This window comes from Mya arenaria, chromosome 2 (assembly GCF_026914265.1).
Source record: "Mya arenaria isolate MELC-2E11 chromosome 2, ASM2691426v1".
NCBI classification, from domain to species: Eukaryota; Metazoa; Mollusca; class Bivalvia; order Myida; family Myidae; genus Mya; species Mya arenaria.
The window spans coordinates 64,763,638-64,790,485 of NC_069123.1; the positions used below are offsets into that span (position 1 = coordinate 64,763,638).

The 26,848-nt window shown below is 35.8% G+C and overlaps 1 protein-coding gene across 3 annotated transcripts in view; it reads left to right on the forward strand.

Moving 5' to 3' along the window:
* The window catches only part of LOC128218201 (protein C12orf4 homolog), a 29,071-nt gene extending 4,474 nt beyond the window's left edge, over positions 1 to 24,597 (forward strand). For 2 of the 3 annotated variants that reach the window (XM_052925810.1, XM_052925803.1), the window contains 8 exons: positions 5,844 to 6,065; positions 6,344 to 6,441; positions 6,615 to 6,699; positions 11,587 to 11,708; positions 22,164 to 22,342; positions 22,548 to 22,772; positions 23,340 to 23,465; positions 23,802 to 24,597. In XM_052925810.1, the coding sequence (XP_052781770.1) occupies positions 5,844 to 6,065; positions 6,344 to 6,441; positions 6,615 to 6,699; positions 11,587 to 11,708; positions 22,164 to 22,342; positions 22,548 to 22,772; positions 23,340 to 23,465; positions 23,802 to 23,912 (1,168 nt within the window). In that variant the 3' untranslated portion in view covers positions 23,913 to 24,597. The remainder of the gene's footprint in view (positions 1 to 5,843; positions 6,066 to 6,343; positions 6,442 to 6,614; positions 6,700 to 11,586; positions 11,709 to 22,163; positions 22,343 to 22,547; positions 22,773 to 23,339; positions 23,466 to 23,801) is intronic. The other variant, XM_052925820.1, reaches the window with a different exon arrangement.
* Positions 24,598 to 26,848: the final 2,251 nt, after the last annotated feature.

Consider the following 26,848-nt stretch of genomic DNA (forward strand, 5'->3'; position numbering starts at 1 on the left):
TTCTCCAAACCCTCTCTTTGCATAAATGTTAAAAAGCAGGTGTCCATCGCATTGCAGCATATCTTGTGTCTTTTTAAACAACTGCTGAAGTATTTCTTATTGAATTATAATGAACCTTGGTGATAGTGTTTATGGATTTAATTTCTTGTTCAAGATCAATTGTGGGATGAATTGCCTCAGTATTTTTTTACTCTTTTACTTTAATATTGTAGGCATATTAGTAATTGCAAAATCTATTGAACTGGATTACACCTAGGGGGCAATCGTCACTTTCTGTGACAGCTCATGTTTTTAGGCCTCATACAAACCCATACATGTACTTGTACATGACACAATCCTCTTCATGGTAATATTTTTTTGAGTCACCAATGTCCGCAGCATCAACTTAATCTTGTGCAGTCAAGAATTTGAGCATATATCATCCAATAACTATGAAACTAAAGTAATTTAATAAAAACAATGCTTGCCAGGATGTAGATTGATTCTTCCTATGTTATGAATAAAGTTTTAATATTAAACATGTTATACGATAAGGAAAAAAGGCTTTAACTCCGGTTGATTTTATTTGCAGATATTTTCAAGAATTGTAGTGTTAAACCTCGGCCATTCACCTTTCTGTCCTTATTAAGGGATTATTCCTGGGGATTAGTGCCTTTTTAAGCTGCCACTATGTAACAGAAGTTAATAATATTATTTTATTGTTAATGAATTACATTGGAGACGATAGAACTTAAGTGTATTATTTGCCATGATCCAGTTCTCTGACTGTAAAACGTTGAAGATATTGAACCTCAGAGATTTTTGTTGAAAGCTTATAATTTTTCGATTTTTTTAAACTCACTTAAGCTCAGAGGGAGCTTTTTGGATCAATCTGTTTTAGATATCCAGCGTCATGCTTGTGTGTAATATTGTGGTTACCATTTTGATTCAAACAACATCTCTTAAACCACTGGGTGGATTTCAACCAAACTTCACAGGAATAGTCATTGAAGGGTTCCCATTGAAAACTAGCTTAATGACTTGAATTCTATGGCAATGAAAATGAAGTCTTTAAAATTCTGTCCACGCCCAAGAGGTCACTTATTTACATGGGATTTTTTTTGTTCAAAACCAGTTTGATGAGATCTTAGATATTTGTTGCATTGAATAAACTTCACAGGAATTGAGCTTGGTTTATACAGTTTCAAAACTGTTCATAGAAATATTTCCATTGAGAACTATGGTTGCCATGGAAACGTAAAAATAGTTATACTTATCCAAAATTTAATTGCCAAGAGGTTAGATATTTGTTATTCATTGTGCAAGGATTTTTACATAAAGAAAATCTTGACCTTGCCCTGGTTTTTAGCATAGTCTCAAGGTCTTCTACTGAGATGATTCCAATCAAACCCCTGGGGGGTCATAATTGGCCATGCCAAGCGCGTCACTCGTTTAACATGATTTATGTAAGGAAAATATTTTAGATTTTTTCTCTAAAACTGCAATGAACAGAGCTGATATATTCATTTGTATTGGAAGATTTGTCTTGTGGTTTTCTACCAACTTTCTTCATATAACCTTACTTTCCAAGTGACAGCCACTTTCATTCGCAACCACTATTCTGCTTAGCAGATACAAATTTTGTTTGCAACACTCATTTTTCTAACCAACCTAGGACTTTCTAGCCGGCTTCCTTTAAGCAACCACCTTTTTCCTCAACAACAACGGATCTCTTAAGCAAACTTCAACTTCCTTAGTAAGCACATTTTTTCTTAACCTATGACTTCCTCTACAATAGCTTGATTCCCTATCAACCATCATATTCCTAAGCAACCATACACCATCTTAGCAAACACTAACTTCCTTAGTAACTATCTTTTGTCTTAGCAACCAATGATTTACTTGTCAATAGCTTGGTTCCCTAGTTTTGCAAGTTACTCAGGTGAGCAATGAAGGGTCATATTGGCCCCATTGTTTCTAATTATTTTCCAAGTACTACAAGAACTATTCCAAACATTACAGGATGCCTGGCCGGGTCTATAGGGATACATGTTTACAATTTTCAATGCACAAGGATCAATGGATAATTTTTTAGATTGTATTAAAAGTAAATAGGGTACAAGTCTGCCATTTGGTTTTGTTTATCCAAAGTTATATTAAGTAAAGGTCAATCCCAGAGCCAGGCTTTGAGGTTTTGCAGAATATTAAAAATCAGATGCCACTCTCGGGCAGTATTAACGATCATCCTACAGAGATTAAAGACCCTTTGTTGGCACATAACCGTTCTTTCAACCGGGAATTCACTATCTTTGTTGATTTATTTCTCATTATTTACAATTTGGATTGAACACATTAGATTTAAAATTATTTTGTTTTGCTAACGTTGAAAAAATATTGCTTTCTTTTGGGGATTTTTTCTAAAATTGGGGCATTTTAGAGGCTACTTTTGGAAAAAAAAACAGGGTCTGTCGCTTGGGGAAGTAGCATGTCTAAGAATGTTTACCATCATTCAAATTATGCTAAAAATATATAAATTCACACTTAAACCTCTTCAGCCATGTCTTTGATGTCGTGCATCAAAAATCATCTTGTCATTTTCTGGTATTGGCTTTTTTCTGTTTGTCATGATGAGCTATAATGTATTAGCTTGTATAGACAGACATAAAATTTATGGATTTGGTAAATGAATATGACCACCCCCACATTCTATCGAATCCTATGACGTAAATTGTAGGTGGTATACATTAATTTAGAAACTGGAAAGTTTAATACACCATTGAGTCATGTAAAAAATGGTTACCTGAGCCATATTTAACTTTATAAGGACTCACATCTTGTGGTTAACCTTAAAAAGATGTTCTTTATGCTATATTTTCTATTTAACTGCTAACTTTCATTTAGTCAAAACAGGTTTTTGTTATTCATTATACACCCACCAATAATGACATGCCAATAAGTAGTGAGAATGGTCTTAAAAGGCACTGTTCTGAAGTCTGGAAGCTCTTTCTTTAATGAAGAACTCAGTATGAGTAATCTTGCTGCCATACTTTTACCTAACAATTGACATCATTTTATTGTAAATATACATAGATGAAATATTCTCTGCAAGAGAAAATCCACTGTCCCAATTTTTTTCCATATTTGTGTGTTTTGGAAAATTGTAGACTAGATTGCTTGGTACAATACTTTTACCTGAGGAGTTAAAAAGAAATGCTTGCTTAGATTAAAATGAAACTCATGCTGGAACAATTAATGACAAACAATGAGCCCCACAAGTTGAGGGCAAATTCCGTGGTTTTCTGATCAAAATCCCGTGGGAAGCCTTCCATAAATATGGCACGTATGACATGAAGGGCATCGTGAAGTTCTAGATACCGTTACTATTTATTATAATTGTCTGGTAGGGAGACAATAACACAGTGATACTCAAGATTGCTGTAATAATATCCCCACTTAATAAAGTGAGGTGGGGATTATATAGGAATCACGTGCATCGTCCCGCCCATCCCTCTATCAGTCCCATTTTGTCCAGTCCGTATCTTTCTTATTCATTATTTGTCAGTATTGGCCTTAATAGCATGGGGATCTGTGCTTAAGACCTTCAAGGTCATGGTCAAAGCAACCTTCCGATCTAAGTATGTCTGTCCATCCCATTTTAGTCTGGTCTATATTATTCTCATTCATGGTCAGATTTTAAAATTATTTGGCAGACGTGACCACCATAGCATGAGAATGTGTTGACCACAGTTGCATGAGAATGTGTTGACCACAGTTGCATGAGAATGTGTCACGCTTAAGTCCCGTGTCTCTACCTATCTTATTCATACAAGGTCAGATTTTTAAAATAATTGGCATTTCGACAGTTTGGTGGAGGGATTTATTAATCATTTATCCATAAGTTTATTACTTATTTACACTTGATACAATTAAATTCTCATCATTAATTTCTCACAATTATCTTCTGAATTGCCCTTCAAGTTATAGTGGTCAGGCATAAACGGTGATAATCGTTTTTCACACCTTATCAAATTTTGTCATTGCAATTATAACAACTTTTTATAATTCTTATTCTTATCAATTGTTTGTTTAATTTGAAACATTTAAAAATGTGTGAAATAATGAATTTGAGGTAAGAATAAGGTTTTGCGCATGATTTGTGTATTTGGGACTGCCAATGGTGCTTGAGTCAGCTGAATTATTTAGGTTTTGATCCATCATGAGTCTATTTTATATGAAAAAAGAAGAAACGGGGGATTAAGCTCGACATTGATCAATTGCCAGTTCTGCCAACTTGGCATATCAAAGTTAAACTGTTGATTTTGTATCATTTTCTGGCTGTTAGCACACAAAGGTGACATGTTATGTGCAAGACCCACAATAGGTCTAGTAAGTAACTTGTAGGTCAAGGTCACACTTAGAGATTAATTATTATTAAAAGCTTCATATATGCACATGGAAAATAGGCAGTTGTGTCTGTGTGGAAACTTTGTTATGCAGATATTTTTTTAAATAATCTGGCACAGATGTTTGGCACATGAAGACAATATGTTGCATGCAAAGCCCATGTCATTGACTTGGAGGTCAAGGTCACACATGTTGGGTGCAAGATGCCTGTCCTTATCTCTGTATATCGCAGGTCCCTATAGCTCTTAGTTCATCATTCCAGGACAAGGGGGTCCAGCATTTATAGTTATTGTAAGCTCTTCATGAATGTAGCCATATTCCATTGATCTATTTAGCACTTTAAAGGCATTTGTCTCTTACAGTTACTCTTTTTTTTTGAAGAATAATCTTTTTGGTAAATGTTTTGCTTGGTTTTAAAATTTGTAACACGGGCAGTATTCATGTCTTAGTGATTCCATTTCCGTTGATTGGTCAATTCATTTTACAGTTCTATTTTAAAACTCAGATTGTACTCTTAAAATTAATTTCAAAGTTGTTATTGAATTCACACAAAAAAGTGAGATTTAATGCACCAGTCAATTGTAACCACAGCCCTCACCCCCAGGTCCGGGGAATAGCGGAGACTTTGACTTTCAGTCCAGCCAACCCCGGGTAAAATCCCCACTCTGCGGGGACAAACTGATGGTAAATTCCCCACCAAATGCCCGCGCACCCAAGGGACCCTAGGTAAGACCCATTCCCCGCGATATTTTGCGTCAAGACAAAACCACCGCATTCACCCGGCACTGCGGGGCCACTTGAAAGGTAAAAACATGGCCTATTTCCTTGGCTATCCCCCGGACCTGGGGGGGCCGTGGTTACAATTGACTGGTGCATAAGACCTTTACAATATGTCAACGATCTACAGTGAGTATTAGATTTGGTGTTATACAACTGACAAACACAAGGCTCTGCCATGATTTCCTCCTCATTTCCTCATAAATATTCTCCTGGAAGCTTTTTGGTTATGCAGCTTTATTGGCCAACTGGGAAAGCATGTTATGTATGTCTGTGCACCTTTTCCGGGAAGTGATCATCATTTCACTATAAACTGCGATCAGTATGACATACATTTATCTAAGGAAAATAATCTGGTGTTTTTATGATTTGTCTGTTTAGTTTTGCTATTAATGGAACAGAGAAGATATTTATTGGCTTTATCTTTTGGATCAAATTGTTTTGAAACAAATGTCATATAATGCTTTACCATGTTGGTGCATTCTCCTGGTCAGACACATGCAGTAAAACAGTTACTGTTTTGCTGATGAATGCATCTTATGGATTAAAAAACAACTAACAATCATATGTATCAAAGTAAAAGTTCACCGAAAGAAAATCATCATTTCTGACAGATACTAGAATAGTCCCAGCAGCTTGTGTCAATTTTACTGTCTATATTCCACCTATTATTTTATTTTCAGACAGCAAGAGGAGATGAAGACAGCACTGAGCCGTGTGGGAACGTCATTTACAGACGAGCAAGTGAACCAGCTGGCCCAGCAAAACTTTGAGCTAACGCAAATGATGGAGTCCAAATGGGCGTCGGAGCTGAGCAGACAGCAAGAAATACAGAGACGCGAGTATCGAGACTGGGTTATGAAGGTCCACGAGGACTCCAAGGGAATAGGAACACCCACGTATATGTATTCAAAGGATTTTAATGATTTTTATAATGAATTTTAATTGCTCATCCGTGTCAAAGTTAGTCTTATGTCTTGATTTCAAGTATTAGTGCCTTTATCCTAAAGCAGACTGTGTTTTGTTCCTAATTATATTGAATGGCAGATTCTAAATGAAAAATAAAAATAATACAAACCTCAAAAGTTTAGAGGCTTCCTTTACTGATATAAAACCTGTATATACTTCTTGTTCATAAAGCTAAGTACCATCTGTGTTCCCTATTCTGCCTTGTATCCTCCAGGCAGCGCGTGCGAGCTATGACAAGCAACCTAGTGGAGGCAGGGATGGAGGAACGCACAGCACAGACACGTGTGGAGGAGAGCTTCACTATCATACTTGGTATTGTTAAGAAATGGGATCTTTTTGTTGCATTTATTACATGTGATTCAACTTGTGAAGAACTTATTTGCTTTTGGAAAAGAAAATTAGTTTCATGAATTTCATAAGAATACGAGAGAGGATTGCCAAAAAATCATATACAACTGAAACAATGTGTTTGTGTCCTTACCTAGGTGCCCAGATGAAGACAACCCACAATCTTCGCCTGTTATGTACCAGTGCCATGGACCTGTGTCGCCACAAACCTCATACTGTTGGGTAGGTGCTTAATGTGACGTTGCTGTCAAAATGTATTACTGCTAGGAGAAATGGTCATGGGGAAACCAATGTTTGACGCCCAAAAACTTAAGCTTGCATTAATGATAGTAATGAAAGATTGTATGTATAAGATTATGTGAAGAGCTAAGTCGGGATTGCTTTGAAGGGAGTAGGATCAAGGTCAAGGTCACTGTTACTAAAAATTGGTTTCTGCCAAATATCTTACTGGATAGTTAATGGATAGTGATGAATGTTGGTGTGTAGTTTGGGATTGCTTTTGAGGGGGTTGGGTTCAAAGTCACTGTTACTTAAATTAGAAAAATGGTTTTTGCCCAACAGCTTTAGTTAGAATTGATGGAAACTAAACACATGGGATACTTCGCTTTTTTTGATAAAAAGTAAAGATTATAAGTATCTTCCATGGCCGAAAGTGTAAGATAGGTTCATTCTGACTTGAGCGTAAGGTTTACCGAGTTTCCGCAAAACACCCTGCGCGAGGGTTGGGATGAAACTATCTTACACGAGCGGCTATGGTAAATGCTTTTTCTCAGTTAAACAAAATTAAGTAAAAATGAATTTTTTGCTGGAACTCTTTTGTGCTTAGTGAAAATAATTGCGTGTGGATATGCGATAGCACGTGGTTGTCATGGATATGCGCGCAGTGATTTGGGTTATGTTAACAGTCAATTCGATCTTTAAATAGTTCGGAGGAGAGTGACGCATTATTTCTTGAAATGTGCATGAAAACTGTTTTATAGTGACATTTGAAGCGAGAAATAATTAATTAGCGTTCTAAATATTGCCACAAGACAAGGTTTCCATGATGCAACAGTCTTCAACAAGGGAGGTAATTATAATGTGACGACCGTTAAAAAGGAGTTCCATACGGGCATTTTATCTTCGCCCGTGGGCAAGATTATAAGTATCTATCATGTGTTTCCGGTACGGATAGAAAAATCCGACCTGAGGGCACGTGCGTAGGCCGGTAACCAGGCTTGCCGAGTTACCGGCCACACAGCGAGCCCGAGGGTCAGATTTTTCGATCCGGACCGGAAAAACATGATTGATATTTTTTCTGTCATATCTAAATTTATCAATTTGGGGAAAAAATGACGTAGAAAACGAAATTTATACAATTACACCAAAAAGCGCGTGCGACATTGTTTACCGACGTCATAGAGCGCAGTTTGAATAACTAAAAATAGCGTTTTTTAACGATTATTTATGTTCAATTTTAATTAAAAGTCTTGCAAACATCTATATTTGATTGCGCTTTATTGAAATGGCATAATATATTGTTCATAAACCATACAATAAATGAAATAAGAAGTGGCGCATTGTTGCCCGTGACTCATCTTACATGGGGTATGTAAGATGGTTTTTTCCAGCACTGGTCACATGACCGGAAACACACGTCCGGTATGCAAGAAAAGAATATCTAGCATGGTTAAATTATTGGATCTACTTATCTGAGGTGGGAGAAAAAGACTACTATTTTTTCCTAATTCATACAAGAAATTAATTGGCTTATTTTAATTTCTGATAGCCCATATTAAAAACCTGGTTTCGTCGCATTTCTTCGCTTCTAGTTTCTTATTGTGCTTGTTCAAAAAGAAACACTTTCCCCTCTCCCATCATGTCAAATTTGAGATCTGTGTTAGAATGTTTTTTTCCACTTAGATAATTGGCTAGAAATACATATGATATATGATTTCAATGGTTGTTACTATGCACTTCAAGTATTGGTGTTACTCTTACTTTTATTGTGAAAAATAAGCTAACACAGATTTAAATGATTATAAAACTTCCATTGAATATAGTAGGAACAAGGACTGTCACAGGAACGTGACAAATGCCTCTGAAACATTGGACAGATAGTAGTATTTGGGCCTGTATGGACAGATAGCCATCAGTATCTAACACATGTTCATAACCACCTTTGCCTTCTAATTTCAATATCAATAAGGGTCATGAGCTGGTCTTGACAAACCTGCCTACCAAGTTTGAGAGACCTGCTCGAGCAATCTTCTGTTATTAAACGGAAATGGATTTTCAGCTAAAAGTCTCCATCACCTTGACCTTTGTCCCACTGACCTGAAAAAAGGTAGGGTGCTGGTTATGACCAACCTGCATATCAAGTTTGAGTTCCCTGGAACCAAGCATTCTGCAGTTTTTTTATTGGAAACATTTTTAGCTGAGGTCACCTTGGTCTTCGACTCACTGACCTCAAAGTCAACAAGGTAATCTACTGGTGATGACCAACTTGCATACTACGATTGAGGTCAGTACGGCCCAGCATTCTTCATTTGGGACACATATTCTTCAGTTATGGATCGTAAAAAGGTTTTCAGGTTAAAAAATTACCTTGACCTTTGACCCACAGACCTCAACTTTGTTTGGGTGCATCTGCTGTTCATTACTAACCACCATACCAAGTTTGAGGTTCCTGGGCCTGAGCATTATTCAGTCACTAATCAGAAACAGATTTTCAGCTCTTAGTCGCCACATCCTTGACATTTGACACACTGACCTCAAAATAGTTGGGTGTTGGTGACCTACTACCAAGTTTGAGGATCCTTGACCCAAGTGTTCTTCAGTAATTGAGTGAAAGCAGATTTTGACCTTTGACAGTTGTTATATTAAATGACTCTTGTAACACCACTTCTGAGTTTTCAGTATGTTATCGTGAGTCTTTTAAAGGACAAACAACAGATGTGTATCACTGTTGTATATCAGTAATATTATCAAACAATATTTGTTGAATTTTGGGGTAACATCGAAATTTATTTCTCTGAGTGATCACAGAAAGCAATATTTTATGAGCAGCCACAAGTGAAATAATTAATTTATTTGATCATAGTGAAATAAAAATGATCTTACACCAAAAATATCTACAAATTTGCTGTTTCTTTTATACTTAAGATAAATGTCCAATAAGTGAGAATTAATTGGGAAATCGCGTGATGTCATTTCAGTGAAGAAATATTCAACTTATTCAACTTAACATAGTGAACCCTATGATACTCTTACAAAACATATGCGAACTTAGATGTGAAACAGTAAGGAAAATAACAGCTGTGATATTTCACCAAAAAGCACTAAGCATCTTTTTATGCCTACACTTACTGGCGGGGATGGCATATAGATTTGCCCTTGTCTGTGTGTGCATCCGTCCATGATTCCGTCCATAAGTAGTAGGCAAACTTTTGTCATTCAAATCTCAAAAACTATTTGACCTTTGCATTTGGTTCGGGTTACCCGAACCTACCTACGGAATAGGCGCCGACCCTACCATTTTTATAGTTAAAATTTGAAAAACTAAAAAAAAATATATATTTTTTTTTGGCTTTTTTTTTTTGGCTTTTCAATGTGTAGTTTAAAACCTTAAATGCATATTTAGAAGATAACTTTAACACCATTCTCCAATGATGAAAATGACATTCATATATAAAGCCTAATAAAAAAAAAGAATAAAAAAAAAACTACCTACCCTACCTATTTTTGAAAAGGATGTAACCCTAACCAAACAATTTTTTTTTAGGCCTTAGGGGAAATGGTTAAGTTGATGAAGTTGTGCATGAGGGGTTTCATTTGTAGCTGCACATAGTAAGGAGAGAGTTATGGCCCTTGAATTACCAAAAATTGGCATCTTCGAACTATTTTATTTGCAAATACAATGTCACAGATTTCTATGGATTGACTCACTTTGGTTGGATATATATTCGAACTAGTGTCATGTCAGGCAAGTGGGGGATCTGTGTCCTTTTGACACAATTCTCATTTTCAGTATGATATATTACAGTATGGTAAGTACCGGTAATCAACCCATTCGAAAATGAGGGAGCCATATTAATATGCTATTAAAACTAAACCCACTCTATTGCACTTAAATAGTATTCAATCAATGTAAGTTAAGAACTTTCATAGATAGAAACAGGTTCTCCATGATATTAGCTGAAGGTATTGAATTGTTTACCTCTTGTGTTTATGGCAAATTGGTCAGTTGGTGTTGGTGTCCATCTGTAGTCCAAAGGTTGGTTTAAACATATTAATTTTATGAAAATATACAAATGACTACATAATATTTCATTCTTAATAATTCAGAAAGTAAATCAGCAATTAAAATGAAATACCGGTAATCCTGGGGTTTATGAGTTCACTCTTAACTGGGGGAACATTCTTGTGACTTATCAAACGATAGTACTGGTAAAGAAAACAGATTGAAAATTATGGTGATCGATATCAGCTTGCAGCTGTCACTTAAATAAATTAGTTGAAAACTTGTCATCACCAGCTTTTAATCAAGAAATATGGGGTTTGTTACATCATTACTTACAGATTTTCATGCACAGTTTATTTTGGAAATTTTCTGAATAAAATCAGAATATGAACAATGCAGATGATTTTTTCTACCATTGAATACAGAATAGTGAAGCAGTTCAATATTTTGAATATTTTGCATTGAATCAGCAGTTACCCTACATACAGACAGTTGGGTTAAACACAAATCTTGAGTTAAAAGATTTGTTGTATCATTTCCTTCTCAGTTGATATCAAAAGGTAGAATAAAATACATGATGGTGGTACAAAAGATGCTGAAGATTAGAAATAGAGCAGAAACAGTCATCATTCACTGCCTGTCATTAAAATAGCTGCCAGATGTTACATAGAATAGTGCAGTGTTATTGTGTCAATTAATTGCATTCCCCTAATTTCACAACCTTACAAAAGATACAGGTATTTTATGTGCAAATTGAATCATGCTGAGTAATGATTTAATGCAATACTACTGTTGGAACTCTGTTCTTGGTACGAAATTAGTCCATAATACCAATGTTTTCATCCGCACAATCCCCTGTCATGTTGTGTGTTCCATGTGCCTTACAGAGGTGTGACAATGGCCCAGCCTCAGCGCTTGCAGACAGCCATGTCCCTGTACTCCAACAACCTGAATGGGATCATTCTCCTGGTGGACAACCGCGTCAACTCCTACACCGGCATCAAGAAAGGTAACACACTCTTAGGATATAACCCACCACTCATTTTCTGAGTAGAAACTAGTATGAGTGTTTATTATGAGCGGCCAGGAAAATGTACCCCTAAGCACTGACACACTTCTTGGGTGAGAGGCAGATATGAATCACAGACCACTTTCACCCTTTCTTAATGGGATTTTATAGGTGTGAGGAGGGTCATTTATAAGGTCATCTCAACAAAAAAATGTCACGAAGAAAGATGGTGATCTCATTCTTGTTTCTACACACTGAGTGTGGATTTCGGTCTTGCATATCTATCTATAAACACATTAACATTGCATTGAAGGAGCCAAGTTTTTAAAAGTCATTTTTTTTTTCAAATTGGCTGCCATCCACAAAATTGCTGAAAGCATGTTTCTGTTTGTGGATTTGCTAGTTTCTGATCTGAGTAATGCTTAAAGATTGTTAGTAAATACTTACAAAAATAAATGATTCGATGCCACACAGCTGCATAACAACCTTTGAATTTTTAGTGGTCTACATAATATTTTGCTACCAACTGACTGGGCCTGAAACTGTTAATATCTACCTCTTACCTGATTAAGATCAATGATGGCTGACTGCTGATTTCCTTAAATAAATGTATTGGAAAACTTGAGAAATACTACCTCTTATTTGACAAAATAATATGTCGACCACTAATAGGATTTAAAGAGATTCATCCCAGTGAGTAGTTTATAGAGAGTTTAAAAAAAGTTAGAAAAAGAGTGAAATGCTGTAGTTTAAACATAGGTGGGATAAGAAACAGCTCAGTAACTGGCCATATATTTATGGAAACTAAAACAAAAATAATCCATGTTGGCATTTAGCATTACAATAAATTTTGAATGGTTTACATTTGCATAAGCTTCCTAGAAGATTGCTTAGAACATGCTTAAAGTTAATACCTTTTACAAATTAATCAGTCTCGGTGACATTTTGTCATGTTTTCTGAAGCCTTTTATAGAAACATTATGCGATATATTTTTGAAGCTTAAAGCTCTAGTAGCTTTCTCAATTTCTGATGTAGACAATTATACCGTTGCAGAGCCTGCTTTATTGATGTGATACAGATAATATAAGACAAGATATTGACACAGTCTTGAGGCCTGTCTGGGTTAGAGAAATATCCCTTCCATTGAGAGAGGTTATTGTGTAACACTCCCTATATGGCATCAGCATAATGTATGAGTTTATGTTATACTTGCTATAAATGGTGCAGGAAGTTATCACATGTTGCAATCATGAAATTTTCAGAAAAAGATGATTCACTGGATGTAATGGGATGGAAAGTCATATGACACCGTAATGCAGATTGTCCACAATTATTATCCTGAAATAAAAAACTTCTAATAAGACTATGCAGGGCCTGATTATTATTGTTTTAGAATAAATTTAGAAGCAATAAATAGGTATTTTGAAGCTTTTTCTCATCAAGTTTTTTTTATTGGGGGAATTGCTCTGAAGCAAAGCTTAGGAATCTCCACACTGCAAATTAATAACAGAATTCAGATCATGAAAATGTGTCACTGAATTCTCGGTCAGTCTAAAATAAGAAACTGGTATGTTATTTTGTGCGGATTTTATTAACAATAATGTCATTATTCATTGATCGCTGACACTTTTCAAACACATCAGATAATCTGGTGTTATTAGCTGAGACTTGCTTCTCTGTATGTACAATGTATTTAATTAACCAAATACTGTAGAGAGAGGTTTGAGACCAGACTTTAATACATTCAATGATGTCACACTAGTTGTGCTCATCTGCTATATACATAAAGAGATAGGTTATTTATAGGTATAGCAAAGTTTGTATTTATTATGTTTTTTTACAGCAAAATTTTGTTAAATTACCGCAGTGGCAAGGGATTTTTTGGGGTGACCTGGCAGTTCCCTAGCCAATTTTCGCTGTGATAATTCTGTCAGAAAATTGTTTTTCTCAGGTCACTTGACTCTGGTTACCATTTGTGTCGAGCCTTGGACAATGCAATTGTTTTAAAGCTGAAATAACACAGATTTGATGAGGAAATGGTAGTTTTTGAAGAAATGATTTGGAGAGAAATGATATGAGTGTCTTTGGTTGGAAATAAAGATCTGCACTACTAAACGTGTTCTACTTGGTGTCGTCTATGGCCCTCCTGGTTCAGGTAACAACTACTAAAACCTCATTGAAGACTCAATAGGCCTGGTGAGAGAAAGTGGTATTGGTGATATTATTGGAACAGGTGATTTCAATCTTAACATTCTAGTGGAAAATATTCATTCTCTATCACAGCAGTTTGGACTTCAGCAATGTATCTCTGACCCAACACATTTTACTGAGCATTCATCCTCAATTATAGATCTATTATTTGCTTCTAATTCAAACTATCTAGTCCATAGTGGTGTTGGTGAGCTTTTTCTTGAGCAAAACATTTGCTTCCATTGTCCTGTATTAGCAATTTTCAGAAGGTCTCTCGTCATAAAAAATGGAAATATGAAAATGGCAACTACGATCAATATACGACAGACACTTTCGGATACAGATTGGACAACTATTAAGAATGCTGAAAATAGACATATTTACCTCCAATCTTACTTGAACAATTTCTGATAATTCTGGCTGCTGTATTCCAAGCAAGGTAGTGAATATTTATCTTCTTGATCCTCCTTGGATAATCGTTGACATTAAATTAAAAATCCGACAGCGGAAACAGGCTTTTAGAAAAGCTAAACTCTCAAATAATCTTGGACTAGGTTACGTGGCTTGTGAAATGAAGTAGTTGCTCTGGTTTGTATTTCTCAATCACTTAACTTTGACAAACATACTTCAAAACTCAATTCCAGTGAGCTCGGTTCAGGGACTGGTGGGAGACTTTAAGATATCACTCCGGCAACATCAAGGTGCATGCAGCCATACTTAAAATGAAAAATTAAAATCCATACTTATTCTTCCATTTAAGGATGAGGATGCAATAAATTGCATCTCGACAGGTAAAGCAACGGGCGCAGATGGCCTTAATAATCGACACTATGTAAAGCTTCTGTTCATCTAAGCCAACTTTTATGTGAATTGTTCAATGTTTCGCTTATTTCTTCTGTTATACCATCAGAATGGAAATACCCAAATGTCTGCGCCAACTTCAAAATAGGTGATCCTTCAAATCCTTCATACTTTCACCCAATCCCTCTTCTGAATACAATGGAAAAGGTATTTGAAAAAATTATATTTAATCATGTATTCATTTTTCATTGTGATTCACACTTATTTACCTGTTTTATGTCAGATAATAGATTTTGTCAAGCTCTTGACAACAGTCTTGAAGTAAGTGTTGTCTTATAAGTAAAGCATTTGATAAAGTTTGGCATCACGGTCTACTGAACAAACTCGAACATGCAGGACTGTATGGTCATTTATTGTCTTGGTTTTCCAACTACTGAGCCAATAGGTTTTATCCCGTTGTAATTCCAGGAGCTCCACAGGGATCAACTCTAGGTCCTCTTTTGTTCCTTGTATACATTAATGATATTCTTAAGGAGGTAGACTCGAATTGTAAACCTTTTTATAGACGAGTCTTTTTGTTATTGTCGACTCTCCTCAGACTGCAACACTAAAACTACAGACAGACATTAATAAAATATCTCTCTGGGCTGACAGATGGCTTGTTAAGCTCAATCCTACACAATCTGAATCAATGGTCAAATATGGAAAAGAAATAAACCCATTCATGCACCAGTGTACATGTTCGACACAGCTCTACCTTCTGTTGAATCTCACAAACATCTAGGTATTTTTCTTTCTGATGATTGCAGTTTTCCTGCTCATATATTAACTACATCAGAGATAAAGGCTGGTCCAGAGTTAATATAATGAAATGTCTTTATCATCGACTTGATAAGCAGTCTCTGCAGGGTGTGCAGATGCTATGTGGAATACATGAACACAATATGAAAAAGACCAACTGGATAAAAGACAAAATGAAAGTGGACGTTAAGTTACTTGACTGGTTTTACTTGGCTGGTTTCTATGCACTTGCTTTAAATCAAATCTGGTTGGAAGACTTAAAATTCCTTTTCATTTGTCCTCTCTTAACGTAACTGAACAAAGGCAGTATATGCTCACTACTGTTTAGTCTCCGACTTAGGTAACCCTCTGTTCTTTACTATATGGTTATGACACCCAGACAGAAGAGAAAAATAGTATTACGTTTGATGCAGTTCATTGATTTATTTACATGTCAAAAGATTTGAAAGCCAGTGAAAGACTACTCCAACCCACACTCTCACACATTTTGCCTTGCCTCTCTTTCTCTTCTTTTTTTCTTGTATTGTAATTTATTCTACTTTAATAAGTTGAATCAGTTCCTTAAAAAAAAAAATTCTTTAATATAGGAAATTGCATTTGAAGTCTCACATTCAATCATCTGTATTTAAAACATAATTTATTTTGTACGATAATTACTTCAATAGTAATGACTGCCTCAACTGCCAACGCAATGCAAATGAATGGCAAAATCGATATTTGAGTATTTGGTAATTCTTTTGATCAAATATTTGATAACAAAAATTAAAGTTATAGTAAACTGTTATTTTTTGCTATTAACCACGAGTCCCTTATTATTGATATTATTTGATATTACTTTAGAAATATTCCAACTAACGGACTAGTTCATAAATTGCAGAACAATGCTTTTAATAGTTTCCACTTTGCATGATAAAATATGAAGTTTAGTATGTTTTATAAAACTTTACACTTTAATTGATAATGAAACCTTAAATTATAATAGCCCTGCTTATCATTTTGAAAATTTTGATCTTAAATACCAACGCCATCATAACAACTCGGCCATCTCCCAGATAGATACAGGCCGAGGTGTTCCGATTGATATCAACTTCCGCCCAAATAGATGAAGGTTACACGGTACTATTGCAATATCCTTTATGTTTGTAAACCTCCGAGGCAGTAATCTCCCTTGGTGACAGCAAAAATGCCGAGTTTTGAAAAATTACCCTTGAGCTTAATTGTTTGTTTTGAAAATGTCATTCGAAAGAATGAACTCCAGATAATTCCCTCTTGATGTATAGTATTTTATCCCCGTTCGATATACTCATATGAGTGAAATGTGTTAAAAAAACTTGCACAAAATATAAAGCAAGGAATTCACATAACATGCCGGTACAAATAATGTATTAGACCATTGGCTCTATTTCTTCTGAAGAAAGGCATATATTATTTTGTTTTAATTTAGTTTTAACCGGAGGATTAGCTTGGGAAAAAAAAGAATATCTATAATTCCGGGCTTAAACTATTGTAACAATATTATTAACCATAATGTCCTTCGAGCATATGTACACCCAAAATAAAAAAAATATTATCATTGAAATAATAACTATTTTTGGTTATCTGCATGCACTTTTCCTTCTAATTTCATTGCGCCGACTTGATGCTATGCATCAACTTTTTTCTTGTCAGTATATGTGGAATGTTTCCAGTGTTATCGGAATTCAAGAAATCATTGCAGCATGTTGAATATTTTCAACGTTATCTGACCCTAGAAGTGCACAATTGATATTTACTAATACCACTAAATATGAGCATATATAATGCTGATGATGTTTGAGATTTGAAAATAAAACAAAATATTTGGATTTCGACTCATCTATTGTACAACAATACAGGAAATACATTGTAAAATGCTATGATATTCAGTTACATTTAAAAAACAAACATTACATTGTTATATGAAAAACATATCTAGCAAATAACAAGCACATAACTTATACATATAATTCAGTGAAATCACTCATCAATATCATCATCATTATCACATATGATGGCCTGGTTCTTATTCAGAAATATAATGTTATCAACAAGATTGCATTACAGTCTGTTTCTGAACATTGAGTCCATTGCAGGAGAAAATTATTTCTTATGGCGCAGATGTCGCTGGGATCCCAGGGAGTTGGCGAGCAACATTTGCAACTTGAGGAAAGCGTCCCTTATTCTTTTTCCACCATGAAAATGGAGTGGCCTCCTCGTGGAAGGTTCATGCCGGTACCGACCCAGCACGTTGTCATCCATCTTGGTCATCTTTGAAACCATAAAGCTAAGATAGGCTTTGTTTGGAGGGTATTAGTGGGCTCATGTCAGGGCTGGCAGTCGAAGTGGAACATTTAAAGTCTAATCTGCTCTTGAGTGTCTTCCATGTGCCGTCACTGTTCCGTTGACAGGAAGTCCAGGTCCTTTTATCAGGGGTCCAACAGCAATAACGCCCTTCACTTCCTTGACAACAGGAGAATCAGACTCGCATGCACTGAGTGTGTTGTCGAGAAGACAGGTCACGATGGGAGATATTTCACTGCAGGACACGTTCTTCTCCATTGACATGAACGAAGTATTCTCAGTCAAATGACTGAGTACCTTGCTCACCTCAGAGATGCCATCTTTCAACAACTGATGCTGGCCCCCTTCAAAATCACCCGAGTGTCCAACATGAGGTCGGACAGCACGCGGCGGTGCTTGTTCACACTGGCAAGCATGGCATGCGTGCTGTTCCACCGAGTTGCAACATCCTGTACCAGCTCTTGTTTGGCCACCTTCAAAGTAGCTTGGCGCATGGGCATCTCTGCTGTCAATGTAGTTGAGTGTTTGATGTGCCCGACCAGCTAACAACATCTGGAGACGACCCAGTTGACATCCGGGAGAGCAAGTTCTGGCTTGATAGTCAGCTGCAATGTGTGACTGAAGCACTAAAGGCTGTCACAATCAGTCCGCGTGCTCCATGTTGCTGGCGTTGTCATGCACACATGTATTAATACCATCCGAGATACCAAACTCGGACGCCTGACCACATTTTCTCCGGTGTGATGCTCAGGCATCTCGTAGGTTATGAGCACATTGGATTCAATCTCCCAGTCTGCGGTTACATGATGCTCAGTCACTGTGATGTAGCTGTCTGTTGTGTTGGACGTCCATGTGTCGGTTGTTATAGAGGTACTTTGGATGGACTCCAGGCTGTCAGCAAGGGCGCCCTTTTTTAGTCGTTCTGGAGCAAATTGTAGTTCGACATGGTACAGAGTAACTGGGAGCAACATACGCCATTAGGTCACGGAAACCCTGTGACTCCATAATGATAATGGGCAGGTTATTGTTTACCACAAATTCATCACTTTCTTTGTAATTTCCTCGGAACAAAAATCATTTTTTAGACCGGACACGTTAAAGTTTTTCATTGATTGCTGTTTGTTACTTTCACTTTGAGAACTTAAATGCTTATCCTTCATGTGATCATAGAGATTACTTGTCGTTCCCATATCAACAAGGTCAGGCTGCATAGTATGCACGTGACAGATTTCTTGTCAACAGAGGACGTGAAATAATTCCATACTTCAGATGTGGCTGGCATCTTTAACATTGTAAAAAAATATTAATCTAATAAGTTAAACTTAGAATGTTTTGCGAACAGATATTCTCAAGGAATGAAGAGTGAATGAAGAACTTAGTTTCAGCATATTATATAAATCGCTGATTTGAGCAGCTTAATTGGCAGGCAAAGTGACAAGTGGGTGTGAAGGCCGATTCCTTAAATTCTTAATTGGCATGGTCATTTAAAAGTACCGAAAACTAATTAAACTTGTTTAATGTCACTTTTTAAAAGCCAGTTATTTTACAATTGTTGGGACTGTTTATAGAACTCTACGATCGGTCCATCAGACATTATGACTCGCATTCACTTTATTGTCATCTCGTTAACGCCTCTGGCATTAGGTGCTTATTGTTGTAGAAACAAGACAATATAATTTTAAACTTAACAACACAACTGCAGATGCAAGGTTTATTTTATCTTTTTTTTTAAAAGATAAGCAAATATTCAAATACCGATTTTAACATTCAAATACCAAACATTCAATGGAATATTTTTGCATCCCTAGTATTTATATTGAAATCTTGCTTATATTTGCTAAATTAAATCGGTTTAAACTAAACTTAGATTATAAGTATCTTCCATGGCCGAGAGTGTAAGATAGGTTTATTCTGATCCGAGCGTAGGGTGTTTTGCGGAAACGAGGTTTACCGAGTTTCCGCAAAACACCCTGCGCGAGGGTCGGAATGAACCTATCTTACACAAGTGGCTATGGTAGATGCTTTTTCTCCCACCTCAGTTAAACAAAATTAAGTAAAAATGTATTTTTTTGCTGGAACTCTTTTGTGCTTAGTGAAAATAATTGCGTACGGATATGCGATAATTCGTGGTTGTCATGGATATTCGCGCAGTGATGCAGAGTATGTAAATGGTCTGATCGGTCTTTAAATAGTTCTAAGAAGAGTGAAACATGATTTCTTGAAAGGTGCGTGAAAACTTTTTTCTTGTGACATTTGAAGCGAGAAATAATTAACTAGCGTTCTAAATATTGCCACAAGACAATGTTTCTATGATGCGCTACAGACGACAGTCTTCAACAAGGGAGGTAATTACAATATGGTGACCAATAAAAGAAGTTCCATACGGGCATTTTATCTTCGCCCGTGGGCAAGATAAGAATTTCTAGCATGGTTAAATTAATGGATCTACTTATCTGAGGTGGGAGAAAAGAAGATCTTAATTTATATGTCATGGCCCAATATATGAGTTGACTCAGTCACATACACCAATAGCCAAAATGGAGTGCATGCAATACTTGTCTCTGAATGGCCAGTTTGAAGCGATGAACTATAAGGTTTGTTCAAGGTTTTCCTTTTATATGTTTTATTCCTGTCAGATGTACTAGATTGCTGCATTGTTGTCATGTCATTGGATATTTCAGTACTAAAGCCCTTTTGATAAAAAAAAAATATGTTTAGAATAAAACACATTGTACATAGTTTCTTACTACATACGGGCACATTATGTCTTGTTAGTACAGTTGTGAGCGCCCTCAGTTCTCAACAAGGTGACCCGGGTTAGATTTCTGGCCTGAGTGGTTACCTGTGGGGACAAGTTGGTTTTCTCCAGGTTCTCTGGTGTCCTCCAAAACAGACGACCACACCCTCAAGCAATATCATGCCAACAAGTGTAACTTTACATTGTAAATATAACTTTCTTAACAATTGTTGTGAAATAATGTCTCATATGAATTATTACAATATCAATTAATTTCAAACCTATCATTTGCCACTTGTGTACAGACGTCATCCGGTGAATACTACCACCTCAGTCAGTCATGACTTCAGAGTTATAAATGTATGGATTGTGTCATAATGCTCACATAGTCTCTATTGATATCTAAGTATATCAGATTCTGTTCAAATATCAATTTTCATGAATAACACAAGTGTGATTTTATATCATTAAGTGGACCTTAACTGACCCCATTGCCATTTCTAAAAAAAATAAATGAAAAACCAATTGTCATCTTCTTTCTGCTCGATAACTGATTATGATATTTTGAATGAAATTGGCAAAAGGATTTCTGTATAATTCAATAACAATTAAACACTTAAAGAAATGACATTAATTATCAAAATGGATAACAAAATGATGAACGTTTTCACATGATGTTAATATATCAAAAACTTTTCCTTTAAACCTAAACAGATCGAAAAACAAACTGGCACAGATTATTTAATTATTTTTATTTGTGGACAATATTATTGTTAAAGTCTGAGTGACAAAACATATCTTAATAAAAGCTCACATCAAAAGGGTGTGTTTAATACATTTTTTATTTGATTATATCACAAAAGTGCAGCCAACAGACAGTCATTGCAGGTTGTTGCCCACAGATGCTCCACTAAACTGTAAGCAACATGTTGCATAATGCTGTCTGTTTTAATAGAAAAAGCAATATATTATGATTAAGTTTATAATTATGTTTTATGTAACTACACTAGAAAAAGTCTTCTGATTTTGGTTATTGCAATGTACTGTAAAACTAAAAAAGAACATAATATGATATAATTTTATTATCATTATATCAAAAGGCTACTTGCTGTACTGATGAATTAACCAGGGATAAATTAACCGGACACTGGTTGTTGTTCAACCAATCAAATGACATATAAAGGAATAACATTTCCTCCATCGAAGGAGCTCATGGCTTTCTAATCCAATAGATTACTTTGACCATCTCTGACAAGCAACCACAGATAAGTTAGCAGGCGGAACAATGTTTTTCATTCACATTATGTTAATTGCTTTAAAATTGTATGCTAAACTTAATATGTTTTAAAAACACAAACATTAAAATAAGCAAGAACATAAAACACAGCATATTTTTCAACACAAAAACTATATTTATTAATCTTGTTTGAGTAATTCTTAAGACAACCTATTTAAGATAATCACTCTTTATACAAGATTAGACCCAGCTGAGAGGATTTGTTTACACTTTACTTGACAGAAAACATTTAATGAAGATTGATATTTTAAAACTCTTATAGAAGTTTTGAAAGTGTGAAATTTTCATATAAACCTGACACTATTGCAGAGTTTGCGAGGGTGTGTGAGTGGTCAACAGATTTCCACTTCCCCAACCTACATCAGCAGCTTGCAGGGATGAAGTCCGAGCTACAGGGGGTCGGGAAAAGGGGGCGGTCCAATACCAGCGATGATGGGGATCGTGCCAGCCTGAAAAGTGGCTCCTCTGGGGGGGAGACTGGGACACAGGTCAGCTAGATGTGTTATATCCCTTAAATGTATTTGTCTAACTTGAAAAGAGAAAATTAAACGGTTAAAGAGCAACCTAATTTTTGTTTATATATTCGAAATTGTGCTTATTTTTAGGAGATAATATCGCATCATTTATACCTTAGCTTTAATGAAATTCAAGTATTAGTAGAAAATCAACCTGTGTATAACTATGCTTCCCCAGGAGAAGAAAGGTAGACTAGTGACCGGGGACTTTTACATCACACGCCACTCGAACCTGTCTGAGGTGCACGCCGTCTTCCACTTGGTGACAGATGAGACAGTACGAGGGGATATCTCATCCCGTCACGCTGTGATTCTCGCCCTACGGAACATTATCAAGAATTGTTTCCGATACGACATCAACACCCTCACTATCCCTCTCCTCCTTACGCACAAGATGCATGAGGTGAGATAGTGCTAGGTTATCAAGGAGAACTTTGATTAAGTGTGGCACTATTATCATTTATTACAGACACAGTTATGAAAACTGCTTTTCATTTTTAGCTCCTATGTTTAAAGGAAAAAATGTTTCTATACGCCATTGCATGGCTGAGGGAGTGTACTAGAATATTTCAGATAAATATGCACCAAGTCTGAGAAGCTTATTCGTCTGGCATGCAATGGATGTTCTTCTATAATAAAAAAAAAAAAAAAAATGATTTGTTATCATAATGGTCTTGTCCAGAAATTACTGCAGTTGTTATATATATAATGTATTAAAATTTACTAAAACATGTATGTACCACTCATTACCTTGTGTATCTAAATTATTTAAAGATCTCAAAAGAAGTTTTATCTTCCATTTATATTTTATTTAATTTGATAATCATTATTACATTTTCATTGCCATCTTATTGCAATAACTCAATAGAAGGTGCATAATTATATAGAAATTGCTAATGAGTTCTTGTGTTAAGGTGACACTTTATAGCATTCACACCCATATGACATCTTCTCCCATACTATTTCACAGGAGATGACGATCCCATGGTGTATGAAGCGTGCGGAGCTGGTGTTCAAATGTGTAAAGGGCTTCATGATGGAGATGGCCTCATATGGCGGACATCAGTCTCGCAATGTGCAGTTCCTGGTGCCCCTGGTGAGAGCATTACTACGATAGCTGTTTTATATAATTTTGTTGAATTAGTGCAAACAACAATGAAAAAACAATTGAGATAAATGGTATCAACATAATGAAGCTTTTACCCGATATTTGATGTCCTGTTCTTTTATTCTTTTCTAATGTCATAGAGACAAGGGTGTTGCTAATGATGAAATGTCTTAAAACATGTACACAGATTAAATGCTTGTTCCAATTCATCCAATACAAGCTTACTTGATGAGTTCTCAATATGTTACTGGCAGCCTATGTAGCAGAATTTTTAGGTGTCAAAATAATATAAATTTCAAATTTTATACTTTTTATATTTTTCAGGGCATCTCGGACACCTTGTTTGGCAACATCAGCAACATGCTGCCCACCATCTTCCGCCTCTCAAACCCCGTGTACATGGATAAGTCAGGCGTAAAGTCATCCAGTTCATAAACACCACAGGTGCCCACCATCTTCCGCCTCTCAAACCCTGTGTACATGGATAAGTCAGCTGTAATGTCATCCAGATAATTAACACCACAGGTGCCCACCATCTTCCGCCTCTATAACCCCGTGTACATGGATAAGTCAGCCATAAAGTCATCCAGTTCATAAACACTGCAGATGACTTAAACACAGACTCATTCCTTCATGAACACTCTCTGGAAGACGACACTTGTCTCGTATTGCTGTCCTGAACTATTCAAATGGAGCTTTTTAAAGTATTAGTTCCCATGTGCTGGTGTGTACAACAGTATGTGAAATTCATAAGAAGACTAGAATCACATTCTATCAGATTTGAAAAATGCTAATTATAAAAAAATTCTCAATTTTATGTCTGAAAATAAATGTTATTCAATGCTGGTAATGTTTAAATAGCAATTATTTTTATGTCACAGGAAAATACTATATATACCCTTCTGCAACAAAACATTACACAGATATGACTTGTAACATAACTTTAAAGAGTAGGATTTTTTGAGGAGGGGATTTTATAGGTAACTATTGTACCTATTTCCAGCTCTATGTCATTCATGTTGCTACAAATGTCATTTTGGGGACCATTATTATATTTGGAAGATATTTTTTTGTGCAATATTGTTTTTAAGATTGTTTATAATAAATGAATAATATTTGATATTTGGGGTTCTCTTTGTATATTCTATATATAGCACATTAATGTATCACACTAAGTGAATATATTTGATGAGCCCACATGCGGTGAGCAATACCTATTTGTCACAATTGCAGTTTTGTGTAAGTGCATCCATCCCGTCGTCACGATCAAACCTTGTCTGACTGTATCTTTAACATGTATTTTAGGATTTAAAAAAAACCTTTCCATGTAGGTTCACCATGACAAGGGGGCAGTATGTGCACATGACCCAGGTATGTACATTAAAGTTCAAGGTCAAGCTTGCAAGCAAAAGGTGGAAATGTTCCTTGTCTGGGCTGTATCTTGATCATGCACCATAGGATTTTCGAAAACATGCCTTGAAGGTTCACCATGATGAGGTAGCCTGTCGTCTAGGTCTGTACGTCTAAGATTAAGGTCATAATTTGAAATGATCCTTGTCCAGGATGTATCCTTGCTATGCGTTATAGGATTTTCAACAAATGTGGTACACCATGATGAGGTGTCGTTTTGCAGGTTCCATGAATTTTTTAACTCCATGTTATTCTGCGTTGCAATTGAATTATGAAAATTATGTCTGTGTCAAAGGCCCTTTCAACAGGCCCAACATTGACGTTGATGTTGACATTAGGTATCTAGTAATTTATGATATAGAGCTTTAATGAAATCGGCAGGATCCCATCTGTATTGTATTATTTCAAAAATACTGAACCAGGTGGAGTAATATATGACTATGAAAGGAGCTAAAAGGGCTATGAGGTGGAGCAGAATGGAGCTAAAGGGGCCACAAGGCAGAGATATATACCCTTATTAAAGGAGCTAAAGGGGCCACAAGATGGAGAAATATATGTCCATTAAAGGAGCTAAGAGTTAAATGAGGTGGTGATATATACGGTACCCCAATGAATGGAGCTTAAAGTGCCATGTGTCCCATCAATTTTTGAGAATAAATTTCACACAATTCAATGAAATAAATATCAAACTAAGTTATGATATCTTACCAGTATACTTTGTAATCAATTTCTGTAAATATAGTTATAATAATGTGTTCAAAAACAGCTCTGGAGGCACTTTAGCAATCAGTTATGGAGCCAGACTACCAACGAAAAAAAAAATGTCAATGTAGTTGTTTCATACAGTTTTAATAAAGGACAGTTATCAGATATTCACAAAACACTTTTAAATTGTGTCTGCTGATAACAAGTTCACATGTATATATGTCTGGCATAAATCTTACTTTAAATCAGTTGCACAATAAAGTCATTGATTTGTCTTGCACTTTTAGAAAGTACGCTTTTGATGGCCCAGATTAATTTTTTCTGGCAATGATAAAATAAAGCTTGACATAGTTATCACAATGGCAGCTCGCTGTATTTGGGCACGTTCATTTTGACTATTTCTAGTCTAGCCCATGAATTCTTACTGTATAGACTGATTTAGAAATATGCCAAAAAAATTGGCACAAATATTCATAAGGAGAAAGCATCTGGGTCATAGCTCATTGTTGGCTTGTCCAGGCCATGCATTAGGGAAACTTTAATTCGTTGGCACTTGCATTCACCATGAGTTTGTGTGACGTGTGCAAGACCCATGTGACTCTCGGGGATCATTGGTAAGATTTCTTGTATTTTGATTTGCCTGGCATGCATAGCCATCACACATTAATGGTTAAAGATCAATGCCAATTGATCAATAGGATCTCTATATCCGTGAAAACAGTTTGATATTTGATTTAACAACCTTTCTCAGAACTATTTCATTATTTATTATCAAACAGCAACAGGCTTTGTTGAAGTTTCAGACAAAGCTCTTGTGACTTATAGAATTAAATTCTAAGAATGTTACCAGTTGGAGTGTACATGTAGATCTTGGACAATCAAAATATTCTGCTTTTGAATGTTTTTTATTAAAAGCCTACTGGCTTGTCATGTTTTTTATAATGGTTTAATAACATTTTATAATTGTGCAGGATGTAGTGTACTAATATTACCTATCACTTGTTTCCTGTCCAGATCAAAGAATTTGAGCAAGTTACTGATTTTTAATCCAAAATTGACATTGAAAAAATTGATATTTTTCATCATTGTACAATGTTGAATACTTACATCATGTCAAACAGTAATTTTAGTTTCAATGTTTGTCTACATCAAACATTTTTTCTTAAACATGACCTTTTTGTACTAATGTTAAAGGGGTGAGTGGTAAAAGAACTACTGGGGTATGTGTTTATTCTTGAGGGGCAGAGTCTAAATCT